This window comes from Camelina sativa, chromosome 1, assembly GCF_000633955.1.
Source record: "Camelina sativa cultivar DH55 chromosome 1, Cs, whole genome shotgun sequence".
Lineage (NCBI taxonomy): Eukaryota > Viridiplantae > Streptophyta > Magnoliopsida > Brassicales > Brassicaceae > Camelina > Camelina sativa.
Window position 1 is genome coordinate 4,376,760 of NC_025685.1, and position 16,868 is coordinate 4,393,627.

Consider the following 16,868-nt stretch of genomic DNA (forward strand, 5'->3'; position numbering starts at 1 on the left):
GATATCTTCTCTTAGTATTGTAATATCTTTATTGTGAAATACTAAGAGAATGTAACACGAAGAGGACTGTATATATCAATTCTATTTATTTATGAATGTGACACGAAGGGGACTAGGGTGTTCTAATTTAAGATTCTTGATCATGTCCAGATCCAACTGTCCCTAATCGATTTTCTTCATTGACTAAAATAAAAGAGATGATCTGTAATATATAATTTATTTGTTTTGTTCTTTAATTCTGACGGTCATTAGTCTTCAGAAAATTTAACTTTTATAACATATATATAATTTTTGCTATATTAATTTGTACTTTGCTTATTCGCCTTCTAGTATGAAAATGTAACAAAGTGTTCCGAGTACTTGTTAAATCAGATTTTGATCTAAACAAACAATGCTCAGTTTAATTTCAAAACTAATACGTACATACATTTGGGAAATTTAGATACAATTTAGATACAATGATTTTAATGTGTTATTATTGTGAAATGGAGAACTACCACATAAAAAAAAGGATAAGTACTACATTAAAAAGATGACTGATGAGGACGAGAACTTAAGAGACAAACTACCGTTGTTACAAAATCTCATGTGCTTAACGTACTAAAATGTTTTGAATAAGCTCAACAGTCTCTACATGGTTTAAGAAGATGCGACATCCATTTCCTTTCACCCCTTCCATTCCTCTGATTCTAGCTACTCTAACTGTGTCTCTCTCAATATTGTAGTAGAAAACGTAGTGAGGCATGGTTGGGTGGTACGACAGTACAATTTCATCTGTACCAATCATCCCCACAAAGTATAGATTCTATTCCCAATTAGAGTCTTCCACGAAGGAGGCAATACGCACGTACGATTCGACCATTCATGTTTTCCAGCGTCTTCTAAAACCCACAACTCAAAATATCTACTTATTCCATTAATAACCCAGTTAGACTCTTCTGTCATCAGCAAACCTAATTTGCCATTGTAGTTAACCGGAGTTGTCGTGTTAGGCAACGTTCTTTTGAAAGTTTCCATGACTTTCAGAACGCTAAACTTCTCAGATCCAAAATCAAAACAAACTACAACAGTTATAACCTCTAAAGACTCTTCTATGACCACAGCTGTATAATACAAAACACCACTGATGCATATTCCCCAATTACGATCAGGACGATGGGGAATACAACGTGTGATCATTCTCCAAGAAAGCTTTTTATCAGTTCTGAATGTCAAAACTTGATGCCCCTCAGAGTTTCCTTTGACAGGCAAAGTCATAGACAATACCTTGAATTGTTTCTCAGTCGGAACATACCCAAAATAGCTCTTCACATCATTCTCCTTCCTCCTGGTCGTCTTCATTTTGGGTAAAGGTAAGGATTCTCGGGTGGTAGGGTTACATAAAACCAACGCCGACGCTGGATTCATACATCCCTTAAAGATCCGTATACCTTTGAGACAGATCAAACCGTTGATCGTACCACAGACTTGATAAGTCTTAGGGACATGCGTTAGATAAGTAGTATCTATCGCAGTCAAGATCTTTTGAGGCTGATGTGATGAGGAGAAGAAGGATAACCCACTATCGTTCATTAAGCAGGCGAACAATAGTTGCGGGCGAGCAAAAGATTTAGTCAAGAACAACTCAGTGAAATCTTGACGGCAAAGTATGTTGGCCCATAACTTTGATACGCAACGACACCTCCCTATGTATTTCGCCTGCAACCTCGCGAGTATCTCGATAACGAGATCTATTGGGATCGGAAAGGAGTTATCTATTGAGGTCATCGCTTGTGTATTGCGAGGAGAAATGTTTACACAAATCTCTGAGACGTTGTGCAGCGGCCGTGATATCATGGTGGAGACTATGTCGTAAACCCTAGCTAGATTTAACTCTCCCCCTAAAGATGATATTTTTATGGTGGTGACTTGTATTTTGGCAAAAAAAAAAAAAATAGAAAACACTATAATCTTGGGATTTTGCAAGCTCAATGGAAATATCCAAGTACAGTACAGTATATAATTAATCAAAACAAAACGTTGATTTAAGGAAAACAGATATTATTATATTTTTTAGATAGAAAAAGATAGGCCTGGGCATAAAAACCGTACCCGAATACCCAACCCGGAACCCGACCCGAAAAATCGGGTTCTGGTTGGGTACGGGTTTGTCTATAAAATCCTATTGGGTTCTATTTTCTAATACCCGTGAGTTCGGGTTAGGGTCGGATAATACCCGGTACCCGTTTGGGTACCCATTAAATCCGAACATATAAACATATTTTTTTAATATTTATCATTATATTCCAAAATTATGATTATAATTTTGAATATTTCATTTAGTTTTATACCTAAATATCAAAAATAATAAAAATATCTAAAAGATTTTGTTATGTAAGTCAAAATTGAACTAAATTTATTTAAATTTAATTATATTTTTTTGGGTACCCGGTAGTTCGAGTACTAATCGGGTTCTAAAATTTGTAACCCAAACTGACCTGAACCCGATAGTACCCAAACCGAACCGAACCCATATATCTAAAAATACCGTTTACCCGAACCCAAATGGGTAATACCCGAACCCGAACGGGTTACCCGAATGCCAGCCCTAGAAAAAGAGATATATATATATATATATATGTGGTTTGGGAGCAACATTTAACTCTTTATATTGAAAAACATTATCTATGAATCTTTTTGAATGAATTTTATTGGTTGGTAATCTAATTTTAAATGTATAAAAAACTATTTAGTTACAAACGATTAATATAATTGGGTTGATATATATATATATACAAAGACGTCGATTAAGGAGTTGTATTTGTATATTTTAAAAACTATAAATAATTTACATGTATACCATAAGAATAAGACTGCTTAGTATAGTTATCAGTTTGGTGCATTACCCATTGATAAAAAAAAAAAAATCAATTCCAAATCAAAATTATGTTCTTGCATGATTTAATTGTTTCAATTTTGATTTTGCTAAGCTTGCTCCTCTTTCTGAATTTAAAAAAAAAAAATTCAAGTTCAGAATTAATTATTAGTAATATATATTTGGTCAAGAAGATCTTAAAACAAATCTTTACTTTATTAAATAAACACAGAGCATTGACGTGATGGCCGTGCAACTGCAACGTCTCTCTGCATCCTCCGATAATAAATATTACGGAAAAACCCCTATAACTTGCCATTTTAGTGTCACAGCCCAAAAACCCAAAAGGGTATAATCGTCTCATAAATATTTCTTTTTCGCGCTTCGATCTTATTTTTTTTTTCTTTTGTCTCCGGAAAAAAATAAAAATTGCAGTGTGTTTTCTGCGGGATTTTCAGTCTTAGTAGTACCCTCTTCTTCTTTTTAACTATCTCTCTCTCTCTCTCCCTCACATCAGCCATTACCCAAATCGAAGAAACCCTAAGAATTTTCTTTTTCTTTTCTCCGTTTCAGATTCGATTTCTCTGTTGATTTCTTCATCCCGATGCATCTTTGCAGTGGAATTTGAGTTTATGAAAGATTCCGTTCGATTTTGTCTTCTTCGTCTCGAGATCGTTCAGTGAGTGAGATCGTCTCCTTCAATCTCGAGTAGCTGCTCTCGTTTAAGGTATCAGTTTGTCTCAGCTTTCACAGATTTGTTTTTATTTCGTCGTTTCCGTTCAGATTGATGTTTCGTTTCTTTTAGAAATCTTTGGTCAAGATTGAGGATTCTCTCTGCTTAGGGTTTCGGAACTTAGTAGACAGGACAAATTTCACCATGGTTTCTCCCGTAGTCATGAAATTTTTAGGTTTAAGTGTAGTCAAACGTTGTCTCAACATTTGGCTTAGGGTATTTGGAAGTGAATACTTTAGAGAATATCTGCAATTTGTTTGATGATTTTGGAGACAGTTTTTGTGTTGATGTTTCACTTTACTCAGCATCAGTTTTGCTTTTGTTACGGTTTCGATTTTTGATATATATATATTGGTTCTTTCTAGTGAGAAGCAATGGGTGCAGGGAGGAAGACAGAGAGCTATACATTGGCTCCGGATGGTCAATACATATCAGGATATGGACCTATGTGTGTCAGGAATCTTAAGAAGGGTGATCTTTGTGGGGTTATATTTGGATGCAAGTTCAGCACTATCAAAGAGTGCTATGCTAAGAATTTGTTTGGTTAGTTGGCTATTCAATCTATTCAACCTTTGAGGCTTTAACTTTAGTGACGACCAGATTATTGAAAATGATGCTTTTTTTGTGAACAGGTTTACCAGCCCCTCACATGGCTTATATCAAAAACATTGATCCTGGTTTGACGCTGTTCCTGTTCAACTACAGTGACAGAACACTTCACGGCATCTTTGAAGCTGCTAGTGAAGGAAAACTTAACATTGATCCCAAAGCTTGGTCTCCAAATGGGACAGATCCAAGTCCTTATCCTGCTCAGGTACCTTTACTTAGTACAGATGGCTTCCTTTAACTGATTTACACAAATGTCTTCTAAATTGAAATGTATCTCGTTCTGCAAAATTTTGGCACAGGTAAAGGTCCGAGTCCGAGTTCGGTGTGAGCCCTTGCCTGAAGAAAAGTTCAGCCCAGTAATTTCGGAGAACTACAAGGATGAAAAGATGTTTTGGTTTGAACTAGACCGAGGTCAGACAAACAAGCTGCTCCGTTTGTTTTCACCATCACCATCAGTAAGGGCACCATCGACATCCAAAGATGTTGTACCACCACCCAGAAAGCCAATTCCCGCATCTTCTCTTGCACAGATAGGTGAGGCAGGAGCAACACGTGTTGATAAGTGGAGCAATTTGTTCAAACCTTCATATGAACTTTCATCTCAAGCATGTAAAGGTGTTGAATCTTCAACATCTGCTTCTCAAGTTCCGTCTTTCCGCCAAGACAGTGACGGTTTCAGAAACGCTTCAAAGGAAGGTGAAGATGTCAAAGTGAATTCTTATCATCATCAACAAAATCTCCATCCAACAGAAAAGGGAACCTCTACTACAGCTAACAATAGAATAGGATCTAGCATTAGCAAGGAATATCCTGCTGAGGATACATATTCAGTCATCGATTGGGATGCAGCATCTTCCTTTCAAGTCCATCTAGATGGACTGAACAAGATTTTGGAGGACCCTAAGGATAAGGATGGTCTCCAGAGCTTTGTGGGTAACATGGGAGCAGCTTCTTCATCGATGGTGCCTAATTCTTGGGAGGATGAGAAGATTTCCTGGGACTTTGAGGAAAGAAGTATAGCTAAATCTCCTTGTGGATCCTCCTATGTTTCCGCCACTACAGGAGATGTGGTTGATGACATCGGACATATGGATCATTTCAAGATGGAAACGGGATCCCCCACCTTCGTGGATATATTGACTGAGGTAAGTTTAGGTCATCCATTGTTCCCTGAACCATAAAAAATGAACAGTTTTGCTTATGACCGCTAATGAAACTACTATGAATATGCTTTTCTATGCTAGATATTATCGGAAGTCAAGGAGTTGAAGCATACTCAGATGAAACAAGCTGAGAGGATGATTACTTTGGAGATGGAGCTGGTAAAAATACTTTGCAAAACTCACAAATTGATACTTCTATTACACTTGCTTTAAGTACAAAACCTCTTATCTTTTATTTGGGTTCTTGCAGCTTGAATCAAGGAGGGAGATACTTCGGCTAAAAGGGAGCAATGGAAGTTTTTAAACACACGCATGGTAACTGGTAAGCTCAAATTAAGAGAGTAAACTCTTGGAGTTTGTAATGCTTCTCTAGCTACTTTGTGTCTTTTGAACATATGTGAAGAAGAAAAAAAGGAATATGGAAATGATTTGACTCCCGAGTTTAAAAGTTACTCTAAAGGAATACTCTTTCCTCTTTTATTGCTAATCCTTGACTTGGTATGCTTCAGTTTCAATATGTATTGCTGAAAAAGAGGTATATGATACTTCCATTGTTCTTCGACATAAAAAGGTTTGATTTTAACTATCACATGAAACTTAGGTAGACATTAAACTAAAAGCTTTAAATCATTTCAAAGGTTCTTCTGGTTCATATTTATTCACAAGCAAAATGCGCTAAGAAATTTATTAACTAGACACTTGAGAATCTTTGCTAGTTTTGGTGAGGCAGCTGAAGTTTTCATCCTTGTTAAATAATGGAGAAGCAATGAGAGCCCGTAATCATAACATAAATGCAGATAGTATGAGCGTCATCTCTTTCACACCTCATTCTTGTTGTTATCTTGGACACCCACAAAGCACCAAAGGATGATTGTGTTTGTAAGAAAGAAACTAGAAAAAGCTTCCATGTGAAGTCCAAACATAGAGAAATCTTTACATTCTTAAAATTCATCAGTTTAATCATCAGAATAGAACTTCTGACTTCGTCTTGGTGTAGTATACGAAAATGAAAGATCAAAGAGATATTTCACAAAATCGGTATCAATTACGGACATATTTTAAAAATATTGTCCACCTAATTATTCTAATGTTTGCTACCAAATTCGTTAAAAAGTAAAGAACATTACCTCTCTTCTCTAGTGAGTTGGAGTGCTTCTCCGTCTACGATTGTTTTGGCCGAAAGGGTTCATGAACCACCACTTTGGTTTGTACGAAAGCAATATGTATCCAATCGTAAATCCAAAGGAAATACCAGGTATGAATCCTATTGCAGCTGCTATCCAACTAAATACCTCTTCTTCGTCTTCGTCCTCTAATTTCGGTGTTTCATACTGTTGATGCGATGGTGGCGTGTGAATATCTCTGCAAACTTCGTCAAAAGAAGGTCCAAAAAGTCTCAGGTTTCCCTCGAAAGAAGAGCAAGGCTGCGTTCGAAACTGAGTGCCCCCTGGTACTAGTCCTGTAAGCTTGTTATGAGAGAAGTTCATGTATTCAAGGAACGAGAGGTCCCCTAGCTCTTGTGGAATTTCTCCTGAGAGCTTATTTAGGGAAACGTCTAGCGACTCGAGAGCTGTCATGTTCCCCATAGATGAAGGCATGTGGCCGGTGAAAGCATTGTTTGACAAGTTGAGCACATGAAGCTCTTTTAATAAACCGATAGACTTTGGTATTTCTCCTTCAAACTTGTTTCCTGAAAAGTCCAGTGCTGTGTAGATTGTTAGAATACGTACCAGCTCCATTGTTACACCTTTATTCATCAAAACCATTGAATCTTGGTAGTAAGTGCTTGATCCCATGTAGTTTACACTCGACCGATCCTCGTCTGTCCCAAGTGATGACATAGCACTCCACTTCACAAAATAATCTGATGGCAAAGTTCCATTGAAGTGATTATGGGATATGTCGACGATTCGCAACTTAGGGAAGAAAACTTGTTGTATTGGTCCATGGAATGCATTGGAGCGAAGGACAAGAACTTGCAGCTTTTGTAGAGAACTCAACCAGAACGGAAACGTGTCGTTGATTTTGTTGCTTTCAACGTTCAAAACTTCAAGAGTAGAGAAACAAATCAATGATCTAGGAAGCTTTCCTATAAGTTGGTTATGACCGACGTCAAGGGACCTTAGACTTTCAAATATATCATGTGGAAGACGTCCACTAAGATTATTCTGCCGAAGGTTTAAAACTGAAAGATTACTCTTGAGATTTCCTATACAACGAGGGATTGAACCAATAAAGTTGGTGTTAGATAAATCGAGAATACGTAGAGAACATAACACGCATAAGAAAGAAGGAATTTTGCCCGTTAAGGAGCGATAGGTTACCTAGCTCTTTTGGAATTTCTCCTGAAAGCTTGTTTTGGGAGACATCCAACAGCTTGAGAGCTGTGAGATTCCCAATAGATGAAGGGATGTGGCCAGTGAAAGCATTATTTGCCAAGCTGAGCACATTAAGCTCTTTCAGTAGACCGATGGACTTTGGAATCTCTCCTTCAAATTTGTTTCCCGAAAAGTCGATTGCAGTGTAGCTTGTTAGAATACGTACCAGCTCCATCGTTACACCTTTATGCATCAAAATCATTGAATCTTGGTAATAGCCTGATTTATCTCCCATGGAATTGACATTCCGCCGATTTTCGTATGTCCCAAGTGATGGCATAGCAGGCCACTTCACAAAATAATCTGATGGCAAAGTTCCATCGAAGTGATTATGTGATATATCGATGATTCGCAACTGAGGGAAGGAGGCTTGATTCATTGGTCCATGGAATGCATTGGAGCGAAGCACAAGAACTTGCAGCTTTTGTAGAGAACCCAACCAGAAAGGAAACGTGTCGTTGATTCTGTTGCTTTCCAAGTTCAAAACTTCAAGAGTTGAGAAACGATTCAAAGATCTTGGAAGCTTTCCCACAAGTTGGTTATGGCCGACGTCAAGCGACCTTAACCAACTTGTGGGAAAGCTTCCAAGATCTTTGAAACAAAAAAAAAAAAAAATCCCATGTGCATCTAAAGGGAGAGTAATTTAAGGTTCGAAACAGAGTTGCTCAATTACAAAGTTGGCAAAAAACAGAGTTAAAGAGAAACACACAAAGCTAAACTGGGAACAATAACCGAAATCTAAACCAATCTGGATTTGGACAAAGAGTAGTTGGTTGACGTCCTAACAGTTCATCCGTTTACTTTGACTTTCCTCGTCCAGATTCTTCAAATAGGCTTTAAGCCTATAATAACGAAATAGTTGTTAAACAAATATAATTTCATTCTGATGAAAGCTTACAAATTCGTTAAAAAGTTAGGAACATTACCTCTCTCTAGTGAGTTGTGGTGTTTCTGCTGCCTTTACGATTGTTTCGGCCAAAAGGGTTCATGAACTACTCTGGTTTGTGGGAAACCAATATGTATCCAAACGTCAAACCAGATACAATACCAGGTACGAAACCTATTGCAGCTGCTATCCAACTAATCACCTCTTCTTCATCTTCGTCCTCTGATTCCGGCGTTTCATAGTGTTGATGTGATGCTGGTGGTGTGTGAATATCTCTGCAAACTTTGTCAAGAGAAGAGCCAACAAGTCCCGGATTATCTCCAAAGGAAGAGCAACGCTGCGTTTGAAACTGATTGCCTCCTGGTAGTAGACCTGAAAGCTGGTTATGAGAGAAGTTCATGTACGCAAGGAACGAGAGCTCCCCTAGCTCTTGTGGAATTTCTCCTGAAAGCTTGTTTCGGGAAACATCCAAAGACTCTAGAGCTTTCAGGTTCCCCATAGATGAAGGGATGCTGCCAGTGAATACATTGTTTGACAAGTTGAGCACACGAAGCTCTTTCAATAGACAGATGGACTTTGGAATCTCTCCTTCAAATTTGTTTCCTGAAAAGTCGATTGCTGTTAAGATTTTTAAGATACGTACTAGCTCCATCTCTACACCTTTATTCATCAAAACCAATGAATCATAGTAATAGCGTGATCCCCCTCTCATGTACTTTTCAGAAGACTGATCTTCGTCGGGCTCAAGTGATGACATAGCAGTCCACTTCGAAAAGTACTCTGATGGCAAAGTTCCATCGAAGTGATTATGTGATATGTCGATGATTCGCAACTGAGGGAAGGAGGCTTGATTCATTGGTCCATGGAATGCATTGGAGCGAAGCACAAGAACTTGCAGCTTTTGTAGAGAACCCAACCAGAATGGAAACGTGTCGTTGATTCTGTTGCTTTCCACGTTCAGAACTTCAAGAGTAGAGAAACGATTCAAAGATCTTGGAAGCTTTCCCACAAGTTGGTTATGGCCGACGTCAAGCGACCTTAGACTTTCAAATATTATATCCTCTGGAATACCTCCACTAAGATTATTCTGCCGAAGGTTTAAAACTGAAAGAGTACTCTTGAGATTTCCCAAACAAGGAGGGATTGAACCGTTAAAGTTGTTTTCAGATAAATGGAGAGTCTCTAGAGAACGCAACTCGCATATGAAAGAAGGAATCTTGCCCGTGAAGTTGTTGTTGAAGCCAAAAAAGTGCCTCAAAGATGGTTTCCAGTCAGAGGATAGTCCTTGTTTCTTCATTGATGTTTGGAAACCGATGAAAGTGTTGTTGGAAAGATTCACGTATGTCAAATTTGGTAGAATCCATAGCCAGGCAGGAACTTGACCTTCGATTTTGTTGTTGGAGATGTCTAGATGCGCCACTTCATGTTGGGTTCTTAGGAGCTCTGGAAACTCGGTGATACCGCAGCCTGATAATTGCAAAGCATATATCTCCTGTGAAGGGGGATTTGAAACTGAACTTTTGTTTGTAGTTGAAACATGGTTGCCTGAGAGATCTATAATAGAGAGGCTTTTGGAATATGATAAGATATCATTCAAGTCAATCGTAGTGGTGGTGTTCAAATATGATAGGTAAAGATATTGGAGAGACCTGAGAGGCGAGAAGATGCTGAAGTCAACTGGGCGGCCTTGGGTGTCGAAATAAGAAAGGTCAAGATCCGAAAGGTTGACAAATTTGGAAATGGATCTCGGGATTGGCCCTTTGAAGTTGTTTCTACTAAGGGATAAATATTCTAGGTTAGATGGTGAAGAAATATTGCCAAACTCAAGAGTGCCGTTGAGTTGGTTATCATCGGAAAAAAATACAGTCAAAGAAGGAATGGTGAAGAGAGAAGAAGGGATAGTTCCACTGAAAGCGTTATCACTTGCGTAAAACTCTCCCAAGTTTGATAGTGAAGTGATATTAGGAGGAAGCACACCACTGAACCGATTTCCGGAGATACCTAAACCAAACAACCCTGTCAAGTTCAGTAGTACATTGGGAAAATTTCCACTGAGCTTGTTCAAAATAACTTCTAAGGTGGTCAGCTGCTTTAGATTGCCAAAAGAAGATGGGATTTCACCATCGAGATTGTTTTCCCGAAGGTTGAGAGAAGTGAGATGAAAAAGGTTTCCAATTGAACATGGGATTTCACCAGAAAATTGGTTAAAAGCAAGGTCGAGATGGGTGAGTTGAGTAAGCTTTCCAATCCAAGATGGAATTTGACCAGAGAATTGGTTATTAGAAAGGTGGAGAGAAGTGAGATGAGAAAGGTTTCCGATGGAAGATGGAATCAGACCACTGAATTTATTTACCGAAAGGTCGAGAGTGGTGAGATGAGAAAGGTTTCCGATCGAATCTGGGATTTGACCATTAAAATCATTAAATGAAAGGTCAATAGTGGTTAGAAAAGGAAGGTTTTGAAGATTGCTATTGGAATGTAACCGGCCATGGAGAAAGCTGCAGCGAAGGTCTAGCTCGACCACATCTCCGGACTTGGCATTGCACTTGATACCCTTCCAACTACAACAGTCGCTGTTATTCCCCCATGACTCCGTCTTCCGATGAGATTCAATGCCCATACAATCAGGATTAGGCTCCCCAATCTCAAACTCGTTTTTGAAAGCGAGAAGTGCATCCCTTTGTTCGGGACGACACAAAAAATGTCTAGCAGGAGCCGCAAGCACGTCTTCAAAATGATAAATGAATATGAAAATAAAAGAAAGAGTAACAGGAATGATACTCGATGAGTTCCAGAAGCCCTTCATTTAATTTTCTTGAATTAAAATATAATGAAGTAAGAATGGAAACTGTGAGATGGTAAAATATTAAATAACATGGTTTCGTGCCCATCTCTCTTTTATATACATAATCATAATACACTCTACTCCACAAATATAATAAATCCAACAGAGCTTGACTGACTCACTATAACTAGTCTTTCTAGAAAGACTACCAAGTGTTCTTCACGTTAAAACGGAAAGACTTAAAAAGAGTCTTTACATTTAAAATTTTAAATAGTCAAATTCCACAAAATTCCACAGATTTTGTCTTACTTTTATTTAGCGTACAGGAAACTTTAAAAACAAGTTGTTTCTTCGAACCAACTTAAATGACCCGGGAAAAAATCACAATTCAAGGAGTGATGACTTTGTTAGTTGTGTACCTAGTCACTCTTAGTGATTAATGATGATCGACAGCGTCTCACGAGTTCATTAATGATGGAGTCAGCTGCAGCTTCTAGCTCGATCACTTCCCCTGACTTGGCATTGCACGTGAATACGTGATACCTTCCTAATTACAACAATATAATCGTTGTTATTCCTCCATGGCTCCGTCGTCGGATGAGGGCTTACTCGGCTATTATTGCGATAACACTCATGATGAATGGTAGGCTTCCAAACCTCAATAAACTCGTTCTTGAATTCGAGAAGCGCATCTCTTTGTTGGGGACGACACAAGTGCCTCGGATCCGCAAGCACGTCCGCAAAATTAAGAAGGAATGAAATGAGAAAATAAAGTGTAACAGGAATTCAATGATACTCCTTGAATTCCAAATGCCTTTCATTCATCCTTCTCTACGCTTAATTAACCTTTTTGAATATCAATAATAAAAAAGAAAATATAGAAATTGCTATGGTAGGTAAGAATGATTTCGCACCCATCTCTTAATATACATAAACATAGTAGTAGACTAATATTAATACGAAGTGTTCTGTTAAACGCAGAGAGTAAGAGTCTGAGTTGAATAGTGAATTCACACATTTTTGTCGTACGTTAAAGTACACGTGCAGGAAATCGAAAAAGGTTGCCTGTCCAGAAATTGAGAAATCCATGAAAAGAATGGAAAACAAAAAGTAATAGGAATGATACTCATTGAGTTCCGAGAGCTAGCGTTTCGTCCTCAAGCTAATTTACTTTAGTTTTCTTTCATAACGATAATGAAAAACCAAAGACGAAGGTGGAAATTCTGATCGTAAGTAACATGGTCCACAAAAATAAATCCAATGTTTTAAAGGTTGAAAATCAGAGGATACAAAAATCAACTTCTAGATTCTAGCCATATGACTAATGTATTGTCGTAACGCTGATCCCTCATGAGACCTATCGCCAGAACTTGATCCCTTATCTGTTGATCGATTTGCTGAATAAGGCAAGAAGCAGGAGATGGTTGCTCGCCATGCTTCCTCCGATTCCTCTCATGCCACAGTGCATAAACCGTCGCCTGTAAAACAGAGCGGGCTAGATAACAAAGCAGGAGATGGTATGCTTCAGTTTCAGTATGTGTTGCAGATAAACCGGTATATGGTTGGGCTTTAAAAAAAAAAACTCACTTCCAATGTTCTTGTTAAAGGTTTGATTTTAACTACCACATGCAACTTTACATTGACTTTAAACTAAAAGCTTTAAATCACTTTAAAGGTTTGTACATGCGTTTCTGGTCCACTTATTCACAAGCAAAGTACGCTAAGGAAGTTATTAACTAGACACTTGAGAGAGAGATCTTTGCCAGTTTTGGTCAAGCACCTAAACTCTTCATCCTTGTTGAATAATGGAGAAGCATTGAGAGCTCTTAAACATTATCAAACAGATAGTATGAGAGAGCTCTTTAACATTATCGAACCATAACTGCAGATAGTATGAGAGCATCAACTCTCTCATGCCACATTATTGTTGTTATCTTGAACACCCTGAAAACCACCAAAGGTCGTGTTTGTTAGAAAGCAACCAGAGAAAGCTAGCTTCCATGTTAAGTCCAAGGAGGGATCTTTACATTCTTAAAATTCAGCAGTTCAATCACTGAAATAGAACTTCTGATTCTGTCTGGCAGTCTGGGTGTAATATAAGGATATGAAAGATCAAAGAGATATTCAACAAATTTCGGTGTCAATTACGGGCATATTTTAAAATATTTATCCACCTAATTAATTGTTCTAATGTTTGCTAACAAATTCGTTAAGTTAGAACATTACCTCTCTAGTGAGCTATAGTGCTTCTCCGTCTACGATTGTTTCGGCCAAACGGGTTCATGAACCACTGTGGCTTGTAGGAATCCAATATGTATTTTATTGTCACTCCATAGACGATACCAGGTATGAATCCTATTCCCGCTGCTATCCAACTAATCACCTCCGCGTCTTCTTCATTTTGTTGCAATGTTGGCGTGCGTATATCTATGCAATCATTGTCAAGAGAAGGGCCAAAAAGTGCGAGGTTATCTTCAAAGGTAGAGCAAGGCTGCGTTTGAAACTGATTGTCTCCTGGAACTAGACCTGAAAGCTGATTATGAGAGAAGTTCATGTACGCAAGGAACGAGAGCTTTCCTAGCTCTTGTGGAATTTTTCCTGAAAGCTTGTTTTGGGAAACGTCCAACGACTCGAGAGCTGTGAGGTTCCCCATAGATGAAGGGATGCTGCCAGTGAAAGCATTGTTTGACAAGTTGAGCACATGAAGCTCTTTCATTAGACCGATGGACTTTGGAATCTCTCCTTCAAATTTGTTTCCAGAAAAATCGATTGATGTTAAGATTTGAAGGATACGTACTAGCTCCATCTCTACACCTTTATTCATCAAAACCATTGAATCATGGTAATAGCCTAATTTATCTCCCATGTAATTGTCATTCGACCGACCTTCGTCTGTCCCAAGTGATGACATAGCACTCCACTTCACAAAGTACTCTGATGGCAAAAGCGAAGTGATTACGTGATACGTCGATGATTCGCAATTGAGGGAAGGAGGCTTGATGTATTGGTCCATAAAATGCATTGGAGCGAAGGACAAGAACTTGTAGCTTTTGTAGAGAACCCAACCAGAACGGAAACATGTCGTTGATTCTGTTGCTTTCCACGTTCAAAACTTCAAGAGTAGAGAAACGATTCAAAGATCTTGGAAGTTTTCCCACAAGTTGGTTATGACCGACGTCAAACGACCTTAGTCTTTCAAATATCTCCTTTGGAATACCTCCACTAAGATTATTCTGCCTAAGGTTTAGATCTGAAAGAGTGATATTGAGATTTCCTAAACAATGAGGGATTGAACCGTTAAAGTTGTTTTCAGATAAATCAAGAGTGTTTAGAGAACGCAACTCGCATATGAAAGAAGGAATATTTCCCGTGAAGTTATTGTTGGAGCCAAGCAAGTACCGCATAGATGGTTTCCGGACAGATGATAGTCCTTGTTTCATCTTTGATCTTTGGAAACCGATGAAAGTGTTGTTGGAAAGATTCACGTACATCAAATTTGGTAGAGTCCATAACCAGCCAGGAACTTGACCTTCGATTTTATTGTTGGAGATGTCTAGAAACCTCATTTCATGTTGGGTTCTTATGAGCTCTGGAAACTTGGTGATACCGTAGCCTGACAAGTGCAAAGATTCTATCTTCTGTGAAGGAGGATTTGAAACTGAACTCTTGTTTGTTGTTGAAACATGGTTGCCTGAGAAATATAAATAAGAGAGGCTTTTGGAATATGATAAGATATCATTCAAGTCAATCGTAGTGGTGGTGTTCAAATAGGATAGGTCAAGATAATAGAGTGACTTGAGATGCAAGAAGATACTAAAGTCAACTGGGCGGCCTTGGGTGTCGAAATGAGAAAGGTCAAGATCGGAAAGGTTGACAAATTTGGAAATGGATCTCGGGATTGGCCCTTTGAAGTTGTTGCTGCCAATGACTAACTCTTGTAGGTTAGATGGTGAAGAAGATGTATTCCCAAACTCAAGAGTGCCGCTAAGTTGGTTATCATTAAGATTAATAATTATCAAAGAAGGAATGGTGAAGAGAGAAGAAGGGATAGTTCCACTGAAAGCATTGTCACTTGCTTGAAAATCTCTCAAGTTGGATAGTGAAGTGATATTCGGAGGAAGCGCGCCACTGAACTGATTGTTTGAGATATCTAAATCTGACAACCATGTCAAATTCAATAGTACAATTGGAAAATTTCCACTGAGCTTGTTGGAAGAAACATGTAAGTTTTCCAGCTGGTTTAGATTGCCAAAAGAGGATGGTATTTCACCAACAAGATTGTTACTCCAAAGAGCGAGAGATGCGAGATGAGAAAGGTTTCCAATTGAATAGAGAATTTGACCAGAGAATTGATTGAAAGAAAGGTCGAGATATACGATTTGAGTAAGATTTCCAATGAAAGATGGAATCCGATTACTGAAATTATTTCCCGAAAGGCAGAGATAGATAAGATTAGAAAGATTTCCAATGGAAGTTGGGATCTGACCTGAAAACTGATTATACGAAAGGTCAAGAGTGGTTAGAGAATAAAGGTTTTGAAGACTGCTATTGGAATGAAACCGGCCATGGAGAAAACTGCAGCGAAGGTCTAGCTCGACCACATCTCCAGACTTGGCATTGCACGTGATACCCTCCCAACTACAGCAGTCGCTGTTATTTCCCCATGACTTCGTCTTCCGATGAGATTCAACGCTTAAATCCATACAAGAAGGATTAGGCTTCCCAATATGAAACTCGTTTTTGAAAGCGAGAAGTGCATCCCTTTGTTCGGGACGACACAGAAAATGCTGCCTAGTAGGAGGAGCCGCAAGCACGTATTCGAAATAACAAACGAAAAAGAAAATAAAAGAAAGAGTAACATGAGTAATACTGGTCGAGTTCCAGAGGCCTTTCATTTTAATTTTTTTCGAATTTTTTAAAAATATAAGAGAACGAAGAAAACAAGGAAATTGTGAGATGGTAAATAAATAACATGGTTTCGTGCTCTCTTTTATACACATAATCATAATACACTCTACTCCACAAATATAATAAATCCAACACAGCTTGACTGACTCAGTATATAACTAGTCTTTCTACAAAGTGTTCTTCACGCTGAAACGCAAAGACTTTAAAAAAGTCTTTATTGAATAGTCAAGTTACTCTTCTTAATTACGTACAGTAGAGGAAACTTCAAAAATTGTTGAGACGTCAAGAGTGTTGCACTTCTACTGTTCCATCCACATGGATGTATCAATTTTGCGCGAAAAAAAAAATCCGAAAAAGGCTAAGGTCCAATAGTATAGGGGGTAAAAATAAAATGCAGGCCCATTTGACCACTTGCTACCGAACACAGGAGAAAAGTATAAATAGTTGGAGAAATCACATATCCGAGACAAAGAAGAGCGAGCCCTAATAATAATAAACTCTGGTAGTGATGTTAATAATATAATAACCTCTGGTTGTGATATTGTTTTGTGT

At 38.3% G+C, this 16,868-nt stretch overlaps 6 protein-coding genes across 6 annotated transcripts; 1 reads left to right on the forward strand and 5 right to left on the reverse strand.

Annotated features, from left to right (window-relative positions):
- LOC104704251 (putative F-box protein At3g23960) lies at positions 593 to 1,767 on the reverse strand. The gene is made up of 2 exons (XM_010420371.1): positions 852 to 1,767; positions 593 to 774 (listed from the first exon to the last, which is right to left on the reverse strand). Exons 1-2 carry the CDS (start codon positions 1,765 to 1,767, stop codon positions 593 to 595), a joined length of 1,098 nt encoding a protein of 365 aa, XP_010418673.1.
- On the forward strand, positions 3,315 to 5,870 carry LOC104767436. The gene is made up of 6 exons (XM_010491488.2): positions 3,315 to 3,581; positions 3,953 to 4,130; positions 4,220 to 4,401; positions 4,496 to 5,341; positions 5,441 to 5,518; positions 5,610 to 5,870. The coding sequence occupies exons 2-6, from the start codon at positions 3,962 to 3,964 to the stop codon at positions 5,661 to 5,663; spliced, it is 1,329 nt and encodes a 442-aa protein (XP_010489790.1). The 5' UTR covers positions 3,315 to 3,581; positions 3,953 to 3,961; the 3' UTR covers positions 5,664 to 5,870.
- LOC104704259 (receptor-like protein 12) lies at positions 6,496 to 8,116 on the reverse strand. Its single transcript, XM_019243907.1, has 2 exons — positions 7,684 to 8,116; positions 6,496 to 7,568 (listed from the first exon to the last, which is right to left on the reverse strand). Exons 1-2 carry the CDS (start codon positions 8,114 to 8,116, stop codon positions 6,496 to 6,498), a joined length of 1,506 nt encoding a protein of 501 aa, XP_019099452.1.
- On the reverse strand, positions 8,365 to 11,464 carry LOC104767338 (receptor-like protein 12). The gene is made up of 2 exons (XM_019245615.1): positions 8,664 to 11,464; positions 8,365 to 8,579 (listed from the first exon to the last, which is right to left on the reverse strand). Exon 1 carries the CDS (start codon positions 11,427 to 11,429, stop codon positions 8,730 to 8,732), a length of 2,700 nt encoding a protein of 899 aa, XP_019101160.1. The 5' UTR covers positions 11,430 to 11,464; the 3' UTR covers positions 8,365 to 8,579; positions 8,664 to 8,729.
- On the reverse strand, positions 13,639 to 14,274 carry LOC104704267 (receptor like protein 30-like). Its single transcript, XM_010420387.1, has one exon. The coding sequence runs from the start codon at positions 14,272 to 14,274 to the stop codon at positions 13,639 to 13,641; it is 636 nt and encodes a 211-aa protein (XP_010418689.1).
- Positions 14,264 to 16,352, reverse strand: LOC104767157 (receptor-like protein 12). Its single transcript, XM_010491219.2, has one exon. The coding sequence runs from the start codon at positions 16,301 to 16,303 to the stop codon at positions 14,282 to 14,284; it is 2,022 nt and encodes a 673-aa protein (XP_010489521.1). The 5' UTR covers positions 16,304 to 16,352; the 3' UTR covers positions 14,264 to 14,281.